Here is a 23,408-nt window from a genome sequence, read left to right on the forward strand (position 1 = left end):
GATGAGAGCTCCCTGGACAGACAGTATATTTCAAACTTTCATCTTCTTAGAATTTCATTTGTCTATAGCCTAGTCCTACTACTCCTTTTCCGACAATTTGCACCTTTAACACATTCTCATCTAAGTTTTCAAGTGCAGTCCTGCTATTCTCAATCGACCGATGGCGAACAAGCTAACCACCACCACTAATTTCATCTGCTATTCTGCTGTTATGTAATACTGTACTCACAATATTCTTGTCATGACAAGCCATGCTCTCTGGACGATTATCTTTTCCGCCGCAGCACCATTCGTAATTTGCGGTTTCCTGATGTCCTTATTTCATCGTTTTTCATTCAAAATGTGCCTCTTGGATATAATAAGTTCTCATAAGAACCTTTCGATTTTCATCTATTTCCATAATCGCCCCCTCAATTTTCACTCTGTTTTATAAGCGCCTCGTTCGAATAAGCGCCCCGTTTGAATAAGCGCCCCTCAAAAAGTGCAAAAAAAAAATTTAAGCGCCCGGGCGCTTATTCGCGCGAGTACGGTAGGCCTATTATACATGAAAAAAAAAATCATTATACATAACGTGTTATAAGCTCAGTTTCCATACAATCGGTACAGCTATTATTGATACTGATTGGTCGGTCTAATCCTATTTTTATACCTCCATGGTCTAATCGGGAATCCTTCCCGATTGCGTCAGAGGCTGCTACGCAATACAACGATATTGCACTGAAAACACTGAAGCGACTGAAGGAAGCCAGGCTTTAGACTGGTTCAAAGTCGTCGGCCAACAATTTTATGGAGAAGGTTAATTTCAGATTTTTTTTTATAATATCAATAATCTAATAATATAAGAAATAGCTATTTCTTAAATGTTAATAAGGCCAATGAAAAAATTTGAGGGGGAGTTGGGAAGGAGGTCATGCGAATTGCAAAGCACCGACCGGGATGTGATAGGGAAGGGGGAGTAGTTTTGAGATTGTTTAGAGAAATGTTTGAGACCATAGACACTTGTACATCGTTAAATCGTTGTTTTGGAGTAGGCATATACAGTACCATGCTCTCGTCTTTCTGGACTGTATATTTTTCCTTTTCTTCTCTCTTGTTTTAACCAATCAGCCTTCTATTCCCATCACTGCCTCTCCTGGTGATTCAGCTGGAGGGCTGAAATACAAGTCAAAATAGTGCCGTCTTTCTGGTGAGACGTTTAAACCTTTGGTCGTTAGAGAACGCAGTACAACCTTCGCAAAGGGGATTGTCTCCCGGTGTACTGCCTAATCACCACCAGAAAGACCCACTGGAAATAATTGTCTTCTTCTAGACTTTTGTGGGCCTTGGTGTTTACACTGAATATATATTCAATGATGACAGCTTCGGTCAAGTTCGGCTTACACAGAATCGCTCACCTTTTGGCGACAGTCGCCGACAGTTGTCGGGAAGGTTGAACATGGTCAACTCTGCCGATTGCGTTGCAGACGAATCGGGGTGCCTTCCCGATTGCGTCAGGGCAGCTAGCATAATGCGATTATGTGGAAGCCGAGCTTCATGCTGATTGGTCGGACGAATCAGGGATCCTTCCCGATTGAGTCCGGTCTGGAGATGTATAATGATAATGATTGTACTGAAAACACTGACATAGCGCAGTGTAGTATTTTAAGGGAACGTGATGATAAATTCATATAATACCTAGGTATAGGCCCTATATTTAAAAAAGTAATAGAAGGGGAAAAGTGTCCGGCCAAAGCCGGTGCGGCCGATGCGATTTTGACGGCCCTTGGCAAAGTGGATTTGGCAATCTGGGATTTGAAAAACTGGGTTTCGACAAACTGATCGGATACCCCAAAATCCTCAGAGACTTCAGGATTTTTTTTGAGTGATGAAACAAGACGATGACGAAATAGGCGGTAGAACATTTTATGAGGAGCCCATCAGAAAAGTGGCCTAAGCGACCAGAGGCTCTGAGTCGATGACTCAGAGCCTCGGGCGTCTAACAGACTTGACGTAGTGGTAAAGTAAGATGGGAAAGGGAAGTATTTTTGTTTCCTAATGCTTGAAAGATTCACTTTCGAGCCAAAGGCACAACAATCAGTTCTGCTTTCGCTACCTTGTTCGAGAATCGACATAACGAAAGCTCGCTGAACATCATTCTTTCATCGGGGAAAGTAGGCCTAATTTAACTGACTTCTTCACACTGTATACCGTCACCAGTCTGTCATGACTGACATTTCAATTTCCTCCTCCCCTAAGAAATACCGAATGGATGATCAGGAAAGTTCAATAGAACTTAAGGGCTCTTGCCTAATAGAATGTTGACCTATCCTATGTGGGGATTTTGATGCAATTGAAACTTTCGGGCCACCAAAACTATATGTACCGCACAGCTTCGTACATTTTTAATACAGTTTGCCCTCGAATTCGAGACTGGGACCTGGAACTAGGGGTGGTCTCGAGGGTTCGGTCTTTAGATGGTTAGCTTTGTGTTAAAAGATTGATCATTTTAAAGTACTGAAAAGCGATCTCGAATTAGAGGGTGCACTTCGCAATACTTGGAGTATGTAACTATCCTATGATTATAGCACCTCTAGATGGTCAGAAATGGAACACTGAGAGTTAAATTTTAATATAATTTCCTTTTTTCTCCATTTCTTTTATAATAGGTTGGGGGAGGGGGTGGCTGGGGCACCCTTCAATATCACTGATTTGAAATCAACACACCAATCAATAATTACTCCTCTAAAAACCTAATATTATTAAGGGGGAAGCGCTTACTCATTGACCGTTTTATTTTTCAAAAAAATATTAATTTGGAAAATGTAATGCTGCACCGGATGGACGGAACAAGTTGAAATTAGACAATCGACAAAGTTAGTATAGCGCTCTCAACATCCAATCAATAAACATCCAAACAACACAACACATACAGCATGCGATACTCTAGCAAGCTAGGGGCTGCCAAGTGAGCAGCTGATCCGACTCATTCATTCAATATCATTTCAGACATCTATAAAAACCAGTTTTATTAAAATCTAACCAGGATGTCTTTGGGGATTTTCTGAAACGGAAATCCTCATTTGTACTCAGGTGAGGTTGTTAATTCACAATGAACACTTTCTCTGACAGTGCTTGCGAACAACAAGCCGAAGAAGATAGCGGAGTAAATTGTCGCGACTCAAGCCCAAGCGATAGCGATTCGCCACTTTTAACCACAAACACTCGGGCTAACACTTCGCCTGACGAGCCGAAAGATGCAGGTTCTGATGTTAAAAACAAAACGATGCTTAGTGGAAATAGCGAATCTAATCCTGCCTCCAAACATTTTAATTTGATGTTGCTGGGTTGTTCTGTTCTTGATAAAAGAATTACCCAACCACTGTTACCCTGGATTGTTGCCGAAGTGAAACATGTTGCGCAGGGTAAAGAGGAGGCCATTTCGCTGGAGGTCTCCCAGCATACCGTTAGAGGAATTGTAAATAGAACGGGCAAGACTGCATTTTGCCATCATTTGCAAGGTATCGGCAGATTTTGTAGAGGAATTGACAAGGAATATTTCAGTTACTTATGGAGACGTGAAAGCGATAAACCATTCACATGTTTTGTCTTTAAAGTGGATAATTTGGAATTGGTAAGAAAACAATTTTCCTTTTGTTTTGATTAATATTTTTATGGACATTGTTTGTTTACTAAAAATAATACTAACAAGCCTAGGCCTAGCCTAGGCCTTCAAGGCTAGGGCAATAAAGCAGAAACAGGTCAAAACAGCAATAAACCAAAATGGCAATAATCAAAACGGCAATGAACCAAAACGGCAATGACAAGTACCAAAACGGCCTAGTAGTCCTAGGGCCTAGGCCTAGACCAAAATGGCAAGGAGCTAAAATTAGCAAGCAAGCGACAACAGGCGCGGGCCACAGTTATATTTTTCTGAATCGTTCCCGATAGGCAAATCGAATATTGCCATGGCATGGGCTTTTTTCCCAATTTTAATGTTTGTTATTATTATTTCGCATTTTTAAAACTTTTATGACATAAATTGTTTAGGGCATATAGAAAATTTGTTAGATTATCACTCCCGCCCTCGTAAAAAATTTGGGAAATATTGATGCGGGAATAAAATGGCAGAAAATGATAGCGGTGCCATGGTATCGCGCTCTAAATGGCCGATAGTCACGTACTGTACCTAAACATATAGCCATTAATTCTGCAATTACCAGATTCTTACTTTGGGAATGCGAAGTACTTCGGTCCTGACCTTAGCCAATCGATGTGAATGTGTGATGCTTCTGGATTTGTTTTACCAATTATTATTTATCTACGACAAGAAGATATAAGGCCATGTAAAAAAAAATAAAATGTTTCTCGTCGCCCGCCGCATCCTTCTTTTGGGGCCGCCTTCTTTTTTTTTTCTTTTTTTTCCTAGTAAAACTTCGAAAATATACCTGAGAAACAAAACGTCTTTGCAAAAATGCCTCTAGGCCTAGCCCACATACAATACCCATGTCAACACACAGTACACTGCCGATACGACAGCGATTTTTTATCGCTGATCTTGCGATAGATACCTACCGAAACTCATATTCCGTGCCAGACCGTAATTGTTTCAATTTCCCCGATTCCTGTTCGATCGCTACTACAGTATGGTAAGAATTGTATGTTTTAGCTTTGTTGTATTCGGGATGGACCGCTGACTTTCCACAATTTCGAATCATTCTAGAATTGAAAAGCATGCTCTCTTCTCTTGCTCGTGTGTCGACTCTTGAAGAAAATAATAATTTACAATCGTATTTCATTCGATATCTGAAAACACACTGTATATTGATTTTCGACCATATTTCATATAAATCTTTTATTGTATCTGTGATGGTGAGGCTGTATTCAATGTATAAACATACCTACTGTATAATGTGAAAACAGGTGAAACATAAAACAAATACTGTGTTCAACTAAATTCAATATACAGTATAGCTTTCTACTGTATAATATAATGTACAGTAGTATGTTCACATTGTATTTAGAATGAAGTATATAATATAAATATATAAGTATATAATATAAATATATAATAATAAATGGAAAGTTGTACAGTATAGTACTGTATTTGTTTAAAACATAGACATTCAATGCACTTTTTCATAATTCTTTGGATACGCAATCGTGCACCAAGCAATCTCCCAGGCCCCTTCGGAGTATCATTAGTCGGGCAAGCTAATTTAGAACCTTAGCAAAAATTGGTATACAGTAGAGACTCTATACACAGGTTTCCCATTCCCAAATACAAATAAAAATGGTGAGGACTGTGATTCGAACCCCTAAACAAATAGTAGGCCTAGGCCTCAAGTATTAGGGAGCTTTTGATTTGTGCGACGACACGACGCTAGAACGGAATCACTCATGCGTGACTGTCCTACCTGGCGTCCTACGTTCTCTGCATATGTAGATTTGGCCAAATTGCGTTCCAGAATCTACTCGACGAGGTGACCTTAACGTTGTTGCATGCGCAGATGACTTTTAGTGACGTTATTACGTTCTACGTCCTACTGTCTTTGTGCAATCGAAAGCTACCTATTATAGACAAACTGCACTTTATTGAAGTATCTGTTACTCCAGCACACTCAATGGATGTTCTGTTGGTAGTACAGTACAGTAGTCTGAAATCTAAAGTTTAATACAATTTTGAATTTGGAGGGTGTGTAGACCATGAACTTTTCATTTGGCAGTAATAATAATAATAATAATAATAATAATAATTTGCAATTTGTATAGCGCCTCCCGTTGGACCAACCTCGAGGCGCTTGACAACAACGGAAGGAAACGGACAAGAAAAAAAAACCATGAACCTTGACTAACAGCACTCTAGACGCCTAAACAAACCAAACCAACACCGCACCGTTTATCGTCAATTTAAGGCGTGAAGCCTGCCGATGCATGACTCACAGGTGCTTTAGTGATGGCGGTGTCTAGCTAAACAGTTAATGGGAAAAAAAAAATAAATAAACAACATAGTTGGTAAAAAGTGTCTTACAGAAATTCAGCAAAACTTTCAGTGAAGAGGTGAGTTTTGAGTTGTGTTTTAAAAAGCTGAAGTGAGTCGGCGTTCCTGATTTCTACTGGGAGTGCATTCCATAAGGTAGACGCCGCAGAGGTGAATGCTTGTGAGCCATATATGGGGGGCATGGAGGGCATGTTCCCTTTGCCTGGCTACCATTTATTAAACAATTTCAGTGCATACCAATGTTGTATTTAAATAAGCTACTCACTATTCTGAAAATGTTGTGCCCCCCTTCGCCGTTTGAAAAATTCTGGAGCTGCCCCTGTTTCTTACAAAGCATGGAGAAGTAACACCAGCTATTATAAACAATTTATATTAATTCTTATTTTTAAGTAGGATGACATGCTCTACTGTACGTCTGTGTTAGTTTTATTCTGACCTACTGTACACTGAATCATCATCTTTTGTATCTATTTGTTGAACCATCCCATAATGTAATACTTTTAAACATTGGGAATACCCATAGATCAATTTTGTGATATTTAAAACCATTGTTCGATAAAACCAAACAACTATGTTGTGATAGTATTGTTCATTTCTAATTACTTTGAAGTTGTTATAAATTCAGGTTTTACATTTTATATTTGAGTTATTATCAGACAGAGTGTAAACTTCAAGACAGTTTTGGCTATAAATTTATTTACTTAAAAAAATAATCAAAAAGCTCTCTGATCATCACAAAATAGGGCTATTTTGTGTATTTTGTTTCAAATAAAAACCAACAGCGAAAATTAATCACCACTACGAGATTGAAAAAACACAGACAAGAATTCTGAAATAGCTCTACAGTATTGGAGTACAGTAAATTTACAAAAAAAAAAAAAAAAAAAAAAAAAAAAAAAAAAATACATTACATTCTGCCTGGATCTTATAAATAATTAATTAAATTTGATTAATTTATAATGAATTAATAAAAGTAAAATTTCCAAAGAATTGTTTGATTTCATGGATTGGATTGGATTTATTCGGTGTAAACACCAAGGATAGCCCACAAAAGTCTAGAAGAAGACAATTATTTTAAGTGGGGTCCTTCTGTTGGGGTGATTGGGCAGTACACCGGGAGACTATCCCCTACTCTTTTCCGAAGAGTACTGCGTTCTTTAACGTGCACATGGGCCATCAATGCACACGGGACCAACGGGTTAAACGTCTCATCCGAAAGACAGTGCGCTATTGTAACTTGTATTTCAGCCCTCTAGCTGAAACACAAGGAGAGGCAGCGATGGGAATTGAACCGGGGACCTAGAGATCTCCACGGCTCAGCGTACATACAGTGGCTACCACCAGATTAGCCGACTTGAGCTAGCTGCTCTCAACAACCCTTCATCATTTAAGCCTAATTTCCTGGACTCAAATTTAAGTCTGTAAACTTACAGTTATATAGGCTAAATACATAAAAGGTATTTTTAGACAGTTTTCACATTTCTTTAACAGAAAACTATTGTATGGCCATATTTAGACATGATGTGCCTATATATGGTCATGATGACCATATTTAGGCAAACAGGATTTTGATATTCCAGCTATAGTAGTGACAATAATTAAACAAATTAAAGTCACAAAACAAACAAAAATATTGACAATAATAATATCTAGTACATTTGATTAAATCTATAAAATATTCTAGATTTTAATATAGGCCTATTACAAATTTCAAATAACATGCATTGAATCTGTGCAATAGCAGAACATACTGTACTGTATATTAATCATGTTAAATGTATTAGAAATGAATGCAAAGCATGTGATCAGATGAAATTGCATAAACTCTAATGACTTCTAGTATTTTGGGAGGAGCCAGTATGGCTGATATTTTTCCAATTGCTACAGTAGTTTTGCAAAATATGCATGTAAATGACCAGTAAAACAAAATTATGTACATGTCCTTGCAGTGTATATGACCTACAGTATGAATCCCTGATACAATCTAACTCTGGTTTTGCAATATGGTTGTACAGGTTTTGTTGGCTTTTGAAATGATTGTTATCATATTTCATAAATATCGTACCTTCATTTTTATATTTGGGCCTCTATATTTATATTCTGATCCCATGATGTTCTGCTTTGGACCCCATTGAAAATAAATCACCTTTAGTTGATTTTTATAGGTCGTCCATCCATTCTCCGTTTTTACTGGCAATTTTTATCTCTTTTTTGTATGTCTTTGTTTTGTAATTGTGAATTGTATTTGAATGGATGCTAAATAAATAATGCTTTTAAATTGTAAATTGCAAAATATAAACATTCTTATTGAAGACTTCTATGTCATTCAACCCTGGTCTGCAATGGTTTGCTATGGTTTTTGTGTTGTTTGCTTTTAAAACATTTGTTTATTGGTTTTAAATGTAAAGGGCAAAATATAATAGTATAGACAATTTTTTATCGGATTTATTTTGAAACAGCGCCGCAATGTCTCGAAACTCACTGGGGGACTTCCAGCGGCCTAGCTTGAGCAGCTAGCTACTTATAAATAGAGAACCGCGCAGCGGATAGCGCCGCTAGACCCTTGCCATAGTAGCAGTAGACGACAGACTATATGTAAACATTGAAATAGATTTTTTTTTGTAATATAGTAATTTCCTGTTTTTTCTGTTTTAAAATGTTTTTTTCTCTTTATCAATTTAGATTTATCGTTGATTTAATCCATAATGTTAATAGCAAATACGTACCGTGAAATGCTAGGCCTCTGAAAGTCCCCCAGTGGTAGTTGCCAGGTATCTGAAATTTTCATTTTCAATTTCGCGAAAATTTTCTATAGTTGGTCATTAAAAAACAATGTATTCTTTCATTGTACTGTATCTGACAGGTCTTTCTTAAATTTCAAACTCCATGATAAAGAATTTTGAATGTTTGAATTTTTTTTTTTTTTTTTAATTATTTTGTAATTTTTATCACCAGAGAACACTTAAAAAAAAATAAAAAATAAGAACACCAAGGCTTAAATTGTTAACTCCCAGCGTGTGTCTATGCCCTGTATACTGCCTTACACTGTATGTTTACAAAGTATCCACATGGGATTTGGTTATCAGGAAATATGTGATGTTGTCTTTTTTATACAACAAAACAAAATATCCTGACAATAATACTTTTCTATAAAATGAGAAGTACAGAGTTATACACTGTAAAAAATATCATAATGTTGATCCTAAAATTGGCAAAAAAATAAAAATAGAATAAGAACACTGAGTTAAAGCAACATTTTACTTGCTCTATAAATAGTAAAAAAGAAAGTGTATGGTACATACTGTAGGCCTACTTTAAGAATGCAATGACAGATTAATAAAAAAATTATTGGAGCCATGTTTATGGGCTTCAGGACATCAGGAGATTGTTGACGGCACGATAGTGTTCGCTTTTCCCTTAAAATAATATACCCCACTGTACCAGTACAGTTATTATAGTAGTTTTTCATTTTATTTATCAAGTAATTAAATGGAGTTAATATGTTTTTTAAACCCTTATTTATATTTTGAATTTCTTGCTTCCTTTTAAACATATTTATTCACATGAAGCACAAATATGTGGGTTTTTTTTCATGATGGTTATGAGAAGAGTTTTACACTGAAAAGAGAGTTAACTATATAATTATTTATTAGGAACACTGGAAAAAAAGATGAAATGGATCTTCCATAAATAACAGTGTAGGGACTCTGATTCATCTTTATTTTGAAATTCAAATTATTTTCCAGGTAATACACGTAACACAAACCATATGCAAAAATAAAATTTAAACAAAAAGTCAGTTACATTTTCCTAGGTAATACACATAACACAAACAATATGCATAAATAAAATTTAAACAAAAAGTTGTTTGTTTTCCACAGACTTAATACCTAACATATTGCCATGAGCAAGGAAAGGCATGAAACCAAACCAGAAACTGCTCTCAAAAACTACAGATGTGCAAAATAATGAAACATAAAAAGTATGATTAAAAATTAACATACAATAAATTAAAGTGAATTAAATTCTCAATTGTAATTAACAATCTGAATTTGAATTTTAAAATAAAAATTGTCTATATAGTAAAAGCAACAGTAGGTTAAAACAAGGAATTACCATATTAGAAACAAACACAAATAATTTAGAATGACAAAATATAGGAAAGTTATATCTTTGAAGAGAAACGATTTAGAATTGTACATTATTGTGTCTTCAACCATCTGCCTGTATTTTGTGGTTTATATGTAGTGATGTAGTGGACTATAGTACTATTAAAACTTTAATCAACTGCATTTAAAGAGTATTGCTAAATTACATCCAGTATCACTCCCACGTAAACATTAATTAAATTTATTAATACCATAATTTGTGCATAATTAGTAACATTTGTGGCAAAGACAAGCCAAACCAGTCACTCGTCGCAAATCGTGTTTTAGAGAAAATGGTCAAAACATGCTGGAATGTCAAATTTTTAAAAATCTATTTTATTGCACTAAACTAATCTTTACATCTATACATCATTCTATGCTGTTATTTTCCCCATTTTCAATGTTAACACAACACTTTTTAAGGATTTGATGATAGTTTCTGCATGAGAAATGCTTGAAATCATAAATTTTGAAGGCTGATTTCTCATATATTGTTCTTTAAACAGCTGTATGTTTTAACGCTTGTAACTTCATAAGGAAATGTCCGATTTTAATGATTTTTTTTACCATTTTATAACTATTATTTTACTCTCTAACATTGTATTAATAACTCAAAATCGATTTTTGCGACGAGTGAGTGGTTTGGCTTGTCTTTGCCACATTTGTTGTGGCAAATTGGATGAAACTGACCCTTGTAGGTGTCCTGTATTGTAGACTGTAAAACACCCACAAACTACCTACATGATGAGTCATAATAAAGTCAATCTGCTATTCTTGTGGGTTTGGAGTGTGAGTGACTGAATAAACAATTCCCAGGTTGATTACTGGTTTTCTAGGCTATTGTAATACTGTACACTTTTTTTTTATAAGAATACCGAGGCTTAAATTGTTTAACAAATTAAAAACAAATTCACCTAGTCACATACTGTAAAATATTAAGGTTTAAAAAATAGTTGTTGAACATTGCAGGCCAATCTACACCATTAATATCATCCGATGTTGGCTTTGCTTGTGCTGAAATACATTATTTCCCCCTTAAAAATAATATGAACAAAATTACAAGATTTCAAACCTGCAATTAGCAAAAAAAAAAAAAAACAAGAACCCTGAGTCTGGTAAAATTTGACTGGTTCTATTTAATTTTTTTGGATGGTGACCCCGAAGCATATTTTCATCTTTATTTTGCCTATTTACCCATCTGTCTCATTTTTGTTTTAAAATAAATAAATAAAAACAATTAAGTAAAAAATGCTAGAGATGGATGTACGCCAATTAAGATGACATTATTAAATAAAATTGTGTGAATTTGTATTATTCTTTTGATCAAGTGGCTGATGTGATGGCATGAATAAATTGTTATTTGCTATTATGATTGTCAATAATTTAAATGATTTGCCAACAGTTGCTCTATGGTCAGTAAAGTCTGTCAAAGTTCAATAGGTCAATTCAAATTTAATTTGAATTGCATCTCTCTTCCCAGCCTACTGTAATTTTGGAATGTGATTCTATATTCAGCATTTACTTAAGTCAGCCAATCAATCAATAATTCATAGCCCTGTCAATCCTGGGAGAAAACAAAAAATTCTAATGTTAAATTTTCTTTTGCAGATGTCAATGAATTATGATGCCCTGACAATAATGGAATGACAAAATCGTCATACTTGAGAAAAATCACTATAGTAGTGCAATGTATCCAGATGGTTGCAATGCATCCAGATTGTTGCAATATATCAGTATAATCTTGGCACATGAGAGTAAAATAATAGTAGAGAGTTGTGTGGTCAAGTGTACAGTACAAGAGGTTCAGGGCACCAGAGAGTCTAATGAAGTTGTGGTATCTGATAAAATCTGATATGAAATGTGTATAGTTTAATGAAAGTTTGTTGAGTGCTTTGATGGTGCACCATCTCTGGTTATTATCAAAGAGTATAAAACTGCAACAGAATCCTATCTCAAAAAGTACTCCCTCAAAGGCGCGTGTCCTTCAAAAGAAAGTAAAATGCGTTTGTATCGAACTCGTGCTGCACGTCTTTAGAATGCATGCTCGAGTTTCAAATGCAGCACGCGTTCGATTCAAACGCATATTACGTTCTTTTAAAGGACACGCCCCTTCGTGGTAGTACTTTTTAACGTTTCATTGCCTGCATACAAAATAAGGGCAGTCGCACCTCTTGCAGTTTTATACTCTTTGGTATTATCCCACCCCTACTTTGTATCCTAATTCATACCGGTGTTTCCTCAGGCATTTGAATGAGAGTACAGTAGCTGTACAGTAGCTCAACTGATTTATTAATTAGCTTTGAATTATTCATGTTGCATTGAACATTTGTTTATTTGATTGGCCATCCACATAAATAAAATGAATTTAGATGAATATGGGATTCTTTGGTACAGTATAAGCACATCGTCCCTCCCAACCAATCTTGGCCTAATTTTTAAAGGAAGGGGAAGCCAAGGGTATGCTTCGAATGAGTAGCTTTATTTATGGCTTTGAATTATTCATGTTGCATTGAAAATTTGGTATTTGATTGGCCATCCCTATAAATTCCAGTATAATGAATGTAGATGAATGGGACTCCTTGGTACAGTATAAGCGCATCCCCCAAATTTCGGCCAAATTTAATTCTTAAGGGAAGTGGTAAACCAGGATATGATTTGAATGAGTAGCTGAACTCATTTATTGTTTACTTTGAATTATTCATGTGGCATTAAAAGTTTGTTAAATTTCATTGGCCATCACTATAAATATAATGAATCTCGATTAATAGGGAATTCCTTGGTATAGGCGCAACCTTCCCCTTCATTAATCCCAGCCTATGTTCATTTTCAATGGAAGTGGAGGATGAGGTAATACCCAAGGAACTATGGTAATTAGCAGAACTTGATTTTGAAATCAATTTATATGCTAACCAGTGAAGGTCTCTTGAAAATGTGATCAAATTTCCTTGTGAGGGATATGAAGTGTTTACTTTACGTCAATGAAATATCAATATTGAGGCTGAGTACTCAATATTCTACTGCTACTGTCTGTTCCATTATTATCTCCCAAAAAAAACCAAAAAAACAAAACAAAACAAAAAAAAACTAAAAAACAACATGTTTCTACTGAATATGACCATATTTTTATTACATTGTCATAAAATGTTAATATTTAGCTATAAGAGTGTGAAGTAGTGTACAGCAGATCCATTTCGATTTTCTAAGTTTTTGGTAATGTCTGATATTAACTACTTAAGAATAAGAGAAGTTCAGGAAAAAAAAAAAAAATCAAGGTCACCGCATTGCTCTCTTTAATGCTGAGAGTGCAATTCGGTGTTCAGAATGTTATGTAAAAAACTGAACTTTGACATTTGATCACAAATATTAAATGTTAAGCATAGATAGATAGATAGATAAACTGTTTATTCAATGCATTCACATAAAAGACATCATTGCAGCAGAGCTGAATTGCGATGGTATTTACAAAAATATGTATATGAGCAATTTCACAGTAAATAGACATGCTCCAAGCAATATTTTTTAGGAAGCTATAACTAAAGATTTTATTGTTTAAAATTAAATATTTTTACATTAATATCATCATATCAATGAGTATACATATTAAAAATCATTTCATGATCACACAATTCATAGTAAAAAAAATATAATGATAAATTGACATACTTTTTAGCCATATTTCACCATACAAAAATGTTACATGACAAAAATGTCTAAAATTAGATGGAGGATATTTTTTTTAAATTGTATTATAAGGATGGATTCATTATTTCTATAAGAAATATATTGGAAACTAATAAGATAAAACACTAGAAAGAAAAATAAAACCCTTTTTATTAAAAAAATATGCAATTTGATTTTTTTTTTGTAACGGACGTAACATTGTATGTTACAAAATTTAGGAATTTAAAAATGGCCCAATATTCCTAAAAAAGAAATATATATGTTACTTTTATGTTTATCAAATCAGTGAATATATACAGTAAGAAATTAAAAAAAAAAAAAAAATTGGTAATCATGCATTTTATTTTTGGTGCATCCACAATGGAAAGTCATTGACCCAAATGTATGTCAAAATCCTGTTTGTCCGTTATATGGGAATATGATTTGTAGTGTATTAAAATACAAACATGCATATTTCTTTTGAAAAGATAATTTAACTATCTTATACAGTAATACCCTTTTCCAAAACATTGATGTCATATGTTCTGTTTCACAGAGTTTAGCCAAAATCATCTGTATTCTATTTTTCCATGAAAATGTTAGGATATCATGTCCATTTACTGTGAAATTACTCAATAAAAAGAACAAAAACAAGCATTCAGAATATCACAAAAAAAGACAAAATATCAAAATTACATTATACATTCAATAAAAAAAAACATCAATAAATAATTACATTAAAATGATTTCATCAATATTATTTACAGAATATCAAAATTACATTATACATTCAATAAAAAACATCAAAATATTATTACCAATTAAATTATTTTATCAATATTATTAACATGGGATAAAGTTAGATTAAAAAAAATCATTATTTACATAAAAAAGAAAAAAAAGTCTTTCAGTGTTAAATATTAATTTAAATTAAAATTTACTTTTAAATTATCAGTTCTTGATTTAATTATTTGACAGACCAATCAGATTGATCATGCACCAATGATCACAAATAATTCAATGAAGCTTGAGAGTTTCTAATGGAGGGGTGGGCATAGAAATGGGTTGGAGGGCCAAAGTGAATTTTTCTTTATTTAACACTGGTGGTTGCTCTAAATTTAAGTGCTGTAGATTTTAAGGTGAAAATTTTACTTTTTCAATGTACATACTGATAAAAACCAATTGTGCATTGACTTTATGTTAATGGTAAGTTTTGTATAATTTTATAATGAACTCATGATTCAAAATAATAATTTGCTTTACAAAAACAATAAATAGCTGTAAAATATAATTACTATAAACCATGACATATAAAACTAACACAAATATACTGACGGGAATAATTCCAGCCAAACAGAGGGAAAAATATGGATTTTTGCATTTCAATTGATTACTGGCATTTTACGGTACTAAAAAAAAATCATAAATTTATTAACCAAAAATTAAAAGATTGTACAATAGTACTGTGTACTGTACCGCTACCTGGTGTTTACGGTGTGATGCAGGCTCTAGATATAGAAAATTATTTATTAATCAATGACATTTTTTCTCGTTAATTTCTATTGAAAGATGAACTAAAAGAACCTTAAATTTGCATGTTAGAATTTAACTGTACAGCTTGGAGAAAGATTATAAAAGCGAAGATCTGTTGTTGGCTGTCAATACCTTAGCATACCATATTGTATACTTTATTATGCATGGATGAATATAAAAATATGTAATTTTGTGTCCTCTTCAAGTTACAATATATTTTATTCAGAATATTTTGGTTTCATATTCCTCTAAAATACTTTGCACAATAATTTCTAAGGCTTTGTATCCAGATTTCTGATTAATATTTCATCTTCAACTGTACAACAAAATATACCTGTAGATTACAATTTGTTCATTTATTTTGTTCCCCATATTTCATTTCATGTTGCAGATCTGAATGCTTTGGGCAATATTTTATCATGATTCAACGAATGCATATTTTTTCTTTTCTGACTAGTTTTTGCTGTACAGTAATCTTGAACACTAAATTCAATTTTTTTAGTAAAAAGAGCAGCTTAGCTCAGTCGGCTAATCTGGTGGTAGCCACTGTATGTGCGCTGAACCGTGGAGATCTCTAGATCCCCGGTTCAATTCCCATCGCTGCCTCTCCTTGCGTTTCAGCTAGAGTGCATTTATGGCCCATGTGCACGTTAAAGAACGCAGTACACACTTCGGAAAAGAGTAGGGGATTGTCTCCCGGTGTATTGTTCAATCACCACCAGAAGGACCCCACTGGAAATAAGTCTTCTAGACTTTCCTGGGCTATCCTTGGTGTTTACAACGAATAAATCCATTCCATTCTTGCAATAAATAAAATGAATGCTTTTATCTCGAAATTTTTTTTTTTTTTTTTAATAAAAAATAATTTTTGATTGGGTCCTTTGTTGAAATATTTTCTTATATTTCAATTTTTATGCACATTGGATCACACTGTTAAAAAAATCTTGAAAATTGTATTTGACATTAATACAGTACCAGAGTATCAACATTTTCAAAAGGCTGTTACACAGAGTATGCTGAGGGGGTGAGGAAGCTGGATATTTTTGTACACTTTTACAATACAGTATATGAAAATGTTGATTCTAAATAACATTTGAAATATTAGATTTTTATGCCCAATTATAATGCCGCCATTATTATTTTTTTTTTATGATTCACTATACAGAAATAAAAAAAAAACAAACAAAATCAACTGTTATGCACACCTTCAGAGGAATACTGAAAAGTATGTAAACACTTGCGAAAAATGTTGATAAATTGTGAGCCACCCCTGTACTGTATAGTAGTTTCACAAACATTAACAATAACAACATTAACAATAACATGATGGTCAAGTTTAGCATACTTCTGATACTGCTCTCAATTCGAAAACTTGAAATAATCTGTTTTCAATAGGTTACCATTATTTTTTTTAGTCATAATTACATTATTACGGTACAAGATTGTATGACCTTTACTTATAGTGAATTTTCAGGAATATCCTGCCTTTTCCAGTTCGAAAGTGAAAACGCATGTTACTCGCTTGGAATTAGCACGGTCCAAACCTACTGTATGTAATACGATAGAGAACAATGACGTATTTATAAAAATATTTAAAATGTTTTTGTCTTTTAGAGATAACATTTATTTTGCATTATTTATTCCATAATTAAAGTACTATTTAATTAACATTTATATTGCATTATTTATTCCATAATTAAAGTAACTATTTAATTTAAGTCAATAAATCAATTCCAGTCAATGATGGCCAAATGTTCTCTTGTAAGAGACGGCAAAACTCAAGTAAGTATGTATACAGTAATATTGTTCAGTAGGTGGATTATAATTTTATCCAAATCAGATAAAAATAAAATTAATAAATTAAAGGTAAATATGTATACATTGCCTTTATTCATACCGGTACTCATTTATAATACAATGATATTGTAATATGGCCTTTTGTTAGCATATTTATGCCACTTTCATAGTCACCCTGATCAGTATTCATCAATAGACAGACAATCAAGCATGCCCCTACCTACCTAATTTTTTTTTTTTAAGATCCACACATGTAAAGTATTACACATTGTAATTCAGTATGCTAACAGTATAAACTGCAGCCCTTGCGCAGGTCTAGTTTTTGTAGTTATGTTGCTAACAATAACACAGCTCTGTCATTACCTTTTATTTGAGTTTGTTATTTATGTTGATATGATCATATTATTTGCTCATTTATCAATTAAGGAAATGGCATATAACTGTCAGGGGAAATAATTTATCATTGTAAATTGTAGCATCTTGACAACATTATTAGATTTATTATCATTCATGGAGCTTTCTGTATTATCTTGCTCAAAGTCATCGTCATCATCTATCCCCATTATTTGACCATAGTTGTCATCACCGTTGTCAACACCAGCGGCAGCATCGTTGTCACCTTCCGCCACTGGCACTGTTGTAACGTTACCAAATCACTGCCATAGTCATTGTCGTCATCTTCATCAGATGTTTCATCATTGTCATCTTCATCATCATTGTCATCATAAGCCCAATCATCTTCAATATCATCTGTATCACCTTTCACTTAACATAATCTTAAATAATCATCATCAATAATCTTTATCATCATTGTCGTCTTTATTGACATTGTCGTCATCATCATCAATCATCCTCATCTTATAACATCAACATCATTATCATCAGATCAACATTTGTATTAATCATCTTTATTGATAATAATAATAAATATATTGTATTAGAAAATTTCCAGTAGCAAAAATATTTGGCACCGACTAATGCATTTGCATTTTAATGTGAATTAAAATGTATCGTATCAAAAATATAAACCATGAAATTGTTTCTATCTAAACCTCAAAATTATAGCAAGAAACAACCTTTGCTGGGCAACTAGCATTCCCATCATACTTAGAAAACCACCTGTCATTCTTTCTGTGTTGTTAAACCAGATCACTGCCATAATCATTGTCATCATCACCATTGTCGTCATCATCATCATCATTGGCCTAATCATCTTCAATATCATCTTCATCATCGTTGGCGTCGTGATCAGTAACACCATCGTCAACATCATTATCATCAGATCACCATTTTCATCAGTCATCTTCTTCATTGATAATTACCAACAATTAAAAAAAAATGTTTCTAACATTCCAACCATATCATGAAAACCACCTGTCATTCTTCCTATAGTCAAAAGGTCTTTTTCACATATTACTGCTAATAAGGAGGCAAAACTGCCTTTTGCAATTCAAATCAAATATGTCCCCAAGCTACTATAGAAACTAAAATACATTCATCTACATGAATTATGCTAATACAGTGCTATGATTTGATAGGCATTAAAGTTCTTTCTTTGCAGAGCTACAGTAGTCAAATCAGTTTGTATGCCATAAAATGTGATAATACTGTAAAGAATATTCTTAGCATTAGTCCTATGAATTAAACTATTTTAAAAACAAGTTAACATTTTAAAATAAATTATAAAAATAATAATTAGAAGAATTTTGGTATGTGTTTGAAACAGAATGTGGCTTTCCTCATTGTCATATGGGTACTGATGTTGAAAGTACAAAAAATTAATTAAAAAAAAAAAACTATAAAGTAAAAACTACATGAAAACAAGAATAAAATCCTCATAAAGAAAATTATGAAGTAAAACAATAAAAACATGGAAACCAACTCAACATTATTGAAACTCAAACTATGGCTGCAATTGTAATAGCAAGGGTAATATGGAGAGTTCCAACCATTGTGCTAAAAGAACCCGATGCAAAGATGAGTACATTTTTAGTTCAATTTGTCACGTAAGGTTGTAAATAGAGGATGAAAATTGCTCCATGCATTTCACAGTAATTTTGCATTTAACCTAATGTAGCGGCAGCTGGTTTGAAACTCTTTAGAAAACACAAACTGAGACTCAAAAGTTTAATTACCTGTTTTACTAATCATAAAAATATTTAGGACAGAATAACCCGAATAAAAACAATTAGCTAAATTCAGGTTGAACGGTAAAGCAAAAAAGGGTGTGTTTCTACTGAATATCGAGAAAGAAACGGTTCTCTTATCATTGGTTGATTATCAGAACCGCGTTGCAACTGCATTTTGACTGCACATGAAACGTTTACCAGACTGACGTCTCTATTAACATGACATAACAATCGTTCAGAATGCAATTTCAAATGACCTTTATAATGAAACTTAAATGCTTTTAAAACTACATAATAATATTTTCACGCGACTACCAAAATACAATGTCGGTTTTAAATAAAACAATGGTTAAACTTTTGTTTTTAACATTTGTTTTACTGATTCCTTCTATAATAGTAAATTATTATATCGTCGGGACTACCAGTGATATGCCTACTAAAACTGTATCACTGGATGGACTGGTGGATCACTCCGATAATTCGGGTCATTATTATTTAGGACTTCAGAATTTGTCCAAAGTAAATTTATGTAGGGGGCCTAAAATAAGAAGTATTTTACAAAGTCTGGTAAAAAGTAACTCTTAATTGCATCTTATTTGACAATTCTTGACATAGGCCTAGCCTAGTGGCAAAGTTGACCTTAGGTTAAATTAGGTCGCTATTTATGCTGCAGTTAAAAACTACCCCACGAACAGTTCCTTAGCATTCCCGGCACGGGATTGATTCCGTGCCAAAGAACCATTCTTTGGAATGCCAAAAAGAACAGTTCTTTTTTGTGAGCCCCGTTTCTACTGCCACAAAGGACCGTTCCTAAAAAGAACAGTTCTTAAGAACGGTTCGTTCTTGTCAGTACTGTAGAAACAGGCCCAAAGTTAAATGGACCATGTGAGTGAAATATGGAGAGACACTTGCCTTTCTCATGCTGTGAACAGGCTGTGATTTTAGTGAATTATCAGATTGCAAGCTACAGTAGTACCGTTATCTTTGTTATTACCAATATTAACACTTTATCACAGCAGTTTATGTTGTGTGAGGTCAGTAGGGAAGTAAATAATATAGTAGGCCTACCCTGGTGGTTTATGAAGTCATGTGATAGAGTATAAGGAATACAGGTACTTGGGGTGTAGGCTGGTTGTGGCCTGGGGATGGGGTGAAAATTCGGAGTGTGGAACTAAATCATAGAAAGCAGAACTAAATCCCTATTCCAATGAAGTCGTGCGGTGATTTTTAGTATTTTTAACCATAGCGAAACTATTATGATAAGTCTGTGTAGTTGGACTTGTTCAATCTTTTTTTACTTGGTGCACATTTCCATGTAGGAAAACAGTTCCCTCTAAAAAAATTATAAAGAAAATAATAAAATGTTTATTATTGACAGTAAAACATTTTTATTACATAGACTTAAGGAATAGTGTGACAGAATAATGAACATATTTTTGAGCATGTTTTTATTGATGAGAACAAAATTTTAAGTTCATCAGCTGCTGTTTGATTGTTTTAATTGATGGACAACATTACCTAAGTGTTATTCTGAAAATGATAAGTTGTTGATTATAATTAATGGAGCTAAACTTGGGCCTGGTTTCAAACATCTACAGTACTGTTTAAATTTTGTTAACTTGAAAGTGGACTGTATGATATATAAGAAAAATAAATACTCACCGTTCGCTTCTGACATCGAGAGCTTCGGCTGAAAGGTCAAACTGATCTGCTTGGAAACTGGTTCTAGAGGTTAGGTTTACGTCTCAAATAAAAACATTTTCATGCTCAGAGAGGTCTTTCCATTCTTGTCATTCCAAGTCAGTTTTTACCATTCTAAATGTGAACCTACCTGGATCAATACACCACTTAAAACGATTACAAAACAAGGTCTAGCTACTGCAGGCCCGTCTCTAGGGGGGTTTTTATGGTTCGGGAGAACCTCCTTTTCTAGCAAACCCCCCTCTTTTCTGGCGAACCCCCTCCCCTTCTTCAAATTTCCCAAATAAGTCCTCCAACCCAACTAATGCACTGCAGACAAAGACCTTTTCAAACTGCTTTTATAGCATTATTTAGACCTATAAAGCACAAAAATCCCCTTGCTTTTGGGGTTTTGCCAACCCCACCAGGGCTTCGACCATGTACCTCACGCCCAGAAAACCCGCCCTTGGAAAAACCTGCCTACGGGCCTGTACTGTAATACAGTAGCCCTCCCTGGACTTGAATACGTACAGTATCTTGCTGTTTGAAATTATTTTGTTTTTGTATTTGTCTTTATTTTTATTGTTTGTTTTCTTGCCCTCCCTCAGTTTTTGTTCATTTGCTGGACCACTGTTTCGTATTTTTTTGCAATTTTGTTTTTTTCTTTTGTCTTGATAATAAAGTGATTTAAAAAAAGAATATTTATGAGTCATAGCAACATAGCAATCATGTGAAAGTAATTGAATTTATAACGTTCACTGTGATGAATGATGAGGTAATTATTTTAGGACAGTGAAAATTGAGTTTAATGCAATTTGGAAACAGGTTTGCTGCAGTGTTAAGCCCCTCTCCCACCTAGGTTGATTTCATCCAAGAGTTGCGCGAGTTCCACGAGTTAGAAACTTGTGAAACCCATGATTTAATTCGTTGGAAAAGGACCGCTATATGAGCTTACTACCTGTTAGCTATGAGTGAGGTACGACCTTACAGAGTTGGTTATGAGTTATATACGAATTATGCTGAGCGAAGCACCAAATTTACTACAAGCTTTACAAGATTATTACTAACATAGCGAGTTTGTACCATATTAGATACGAGTAGGTAGGAACATTCAGACCAAATGTTCCTGGTGATCGTAACCAACCTGGTGCACTCATACTTAACTCATACTCATTTTGGGGTGCTCGCATCAAACTTGTGCATTACAAAACCGCCAACGAGTATCCCGAGTAGTTTACGAGTTAAGCAGGGGTACCCCGAGTACTCTACAAGTTGCCTACGAGTTCTTTGAGTTTACGTCAACTTGTAGACCTATTTTTAAACATGTTTAATATTAGCACCACAAGTTTAGAATTTGCTACAAGTAGGTACGAGTTCTCTCTGAGCTTTCCGAATCCTGGTACAAGTTTTTACTGAGTTAGTAACTCGGCAAACTCTTCTAACTCAAATGGTGAAAAAAAAAACCCTACTGGGAGAGGGGCTTTAGTGCCACAAACTCTCTACCTTCAGGTCAGAAGTTTGAAATTCTCACTGTACTGTAAGTTTTGTGTGTCTTTCGACAAAATGCTTTATCTATGATAATGTTGTCTCTGCATTATTTGTTTTCTTTTTAAATTTTAAATCAACAAATTTATCAATTCTTGATTTAATATGTTTTATATTATTTTTACTTGGTCAGGTTGGTACGATTCACTCTGCAATACGAGAGGCAGCAAAACATGTTGAAGGGAAGTCATACAGTCAGAATGAGAGTCACCAGTTGAAAGAGATGCCATTTATTGGTGACACAATTCTGGATAGTAGTAACAGTTACGAGGTTTTATACTGTGGCAGGGTGGTTGTTTCACACAAGAAAGCACCGCCATCGCTCATTGACGAAGCTATAGCCAAGTTCAAAGAGTTTGAAATATCCGAGGATTACAGTGACAGACGGCGGCGACATTTCTCAACAGGAGACCAATCAAGGTCGCGTTCCAACAGCGTTGAAAGGAAGAAATCCCAGTCTGTTGATGATTTAGATTGTGTTGATAATATGCTTTTGAGAAATACGAGCTCTGAATCGTTAGACTCAAAAACGGACAGCGAGTGCGAATCTGACATTGGAATCCCACGATGCAACAGTGATGTGAGCAACAGTTCTAGTACGTATATGTCCGTACATCGAGGAAGCGTTCCGACCTTTGACAGACAATTGAGCATTGCCACGTTACTGATGCGAAAACATAACCCGCAGAATCGCACAATGTTGTTCCAGATCGGCAAAGAGACATTAACGCTAATCAGCCCGGGAAAAAAGACAGCAGTGATGGCTAAAAGGTTTTGCGACATCTCATTTTGTTCCCAGGTAAATTTTGACTGTTCCTCTATCATCTAGTTGTGATATTGATTGTGATTAATTCTTTAAGAAATAGACACATTTGCAGTTGCATTTGTAGGCCCCTATATTGCCTTCCTATGCTTACTGATGAACTAATGAATCAAAGA

At 34.3% G+C, this 23,408-nt stretch overlaps 1 protein-coding gene across 3 annotated transcripts in view; it reads left to right on the forward strand.

Moving 5' to 3' along the window:
- The first annotated feature begins 2,916 nt into the window (after nucleotides 1–2,916).
- LOC117118049 (TBC1 domain family member 1-like) overlaps nucleotides 2,917–23,408 on the forward strand; it is a 107,763-nt gene continuing 87,271 nt past the window's right edge. For all 3 annotated transcript variants that reach the window (XM_033262534.1, XM_033262536.1, XM_033262535.1), the window contains exons 1-2: nucleotides 2,917–3,610; nucleotides 22,603–23,268. In XM_033262534.1, the coding sequence (XP_033118425.1) occupies nucleotides 3,089–3,610; nucleotides 22,603–23,268 (1,188 nt within the window). In that variant the 5' untranslated portion in view covers nucleotides 2,917–3,088. The remainder of the gene's footprint in view (nucleotides 3,611–22,602; nucleotides 23,269–23,408) is intronic.

Source organism: Anneissia japonica, unplaced genomic scaffold, assembly GCF_011630105.1.
Source record: "Anneissia japonica isolate Jap-2015-1 unplaced genomic scaffold, ASM1163010v1 scaffold287844_len763494_cov143, whole genome shotgun sequence".
NCBI classification, from domain to species: domain Eukaryota; kingdom Metazoa; phylum Echinodermata; class Crinoidea; order Comatulida; family Comatulidae; genus Anneissia; species Anneissia japonica.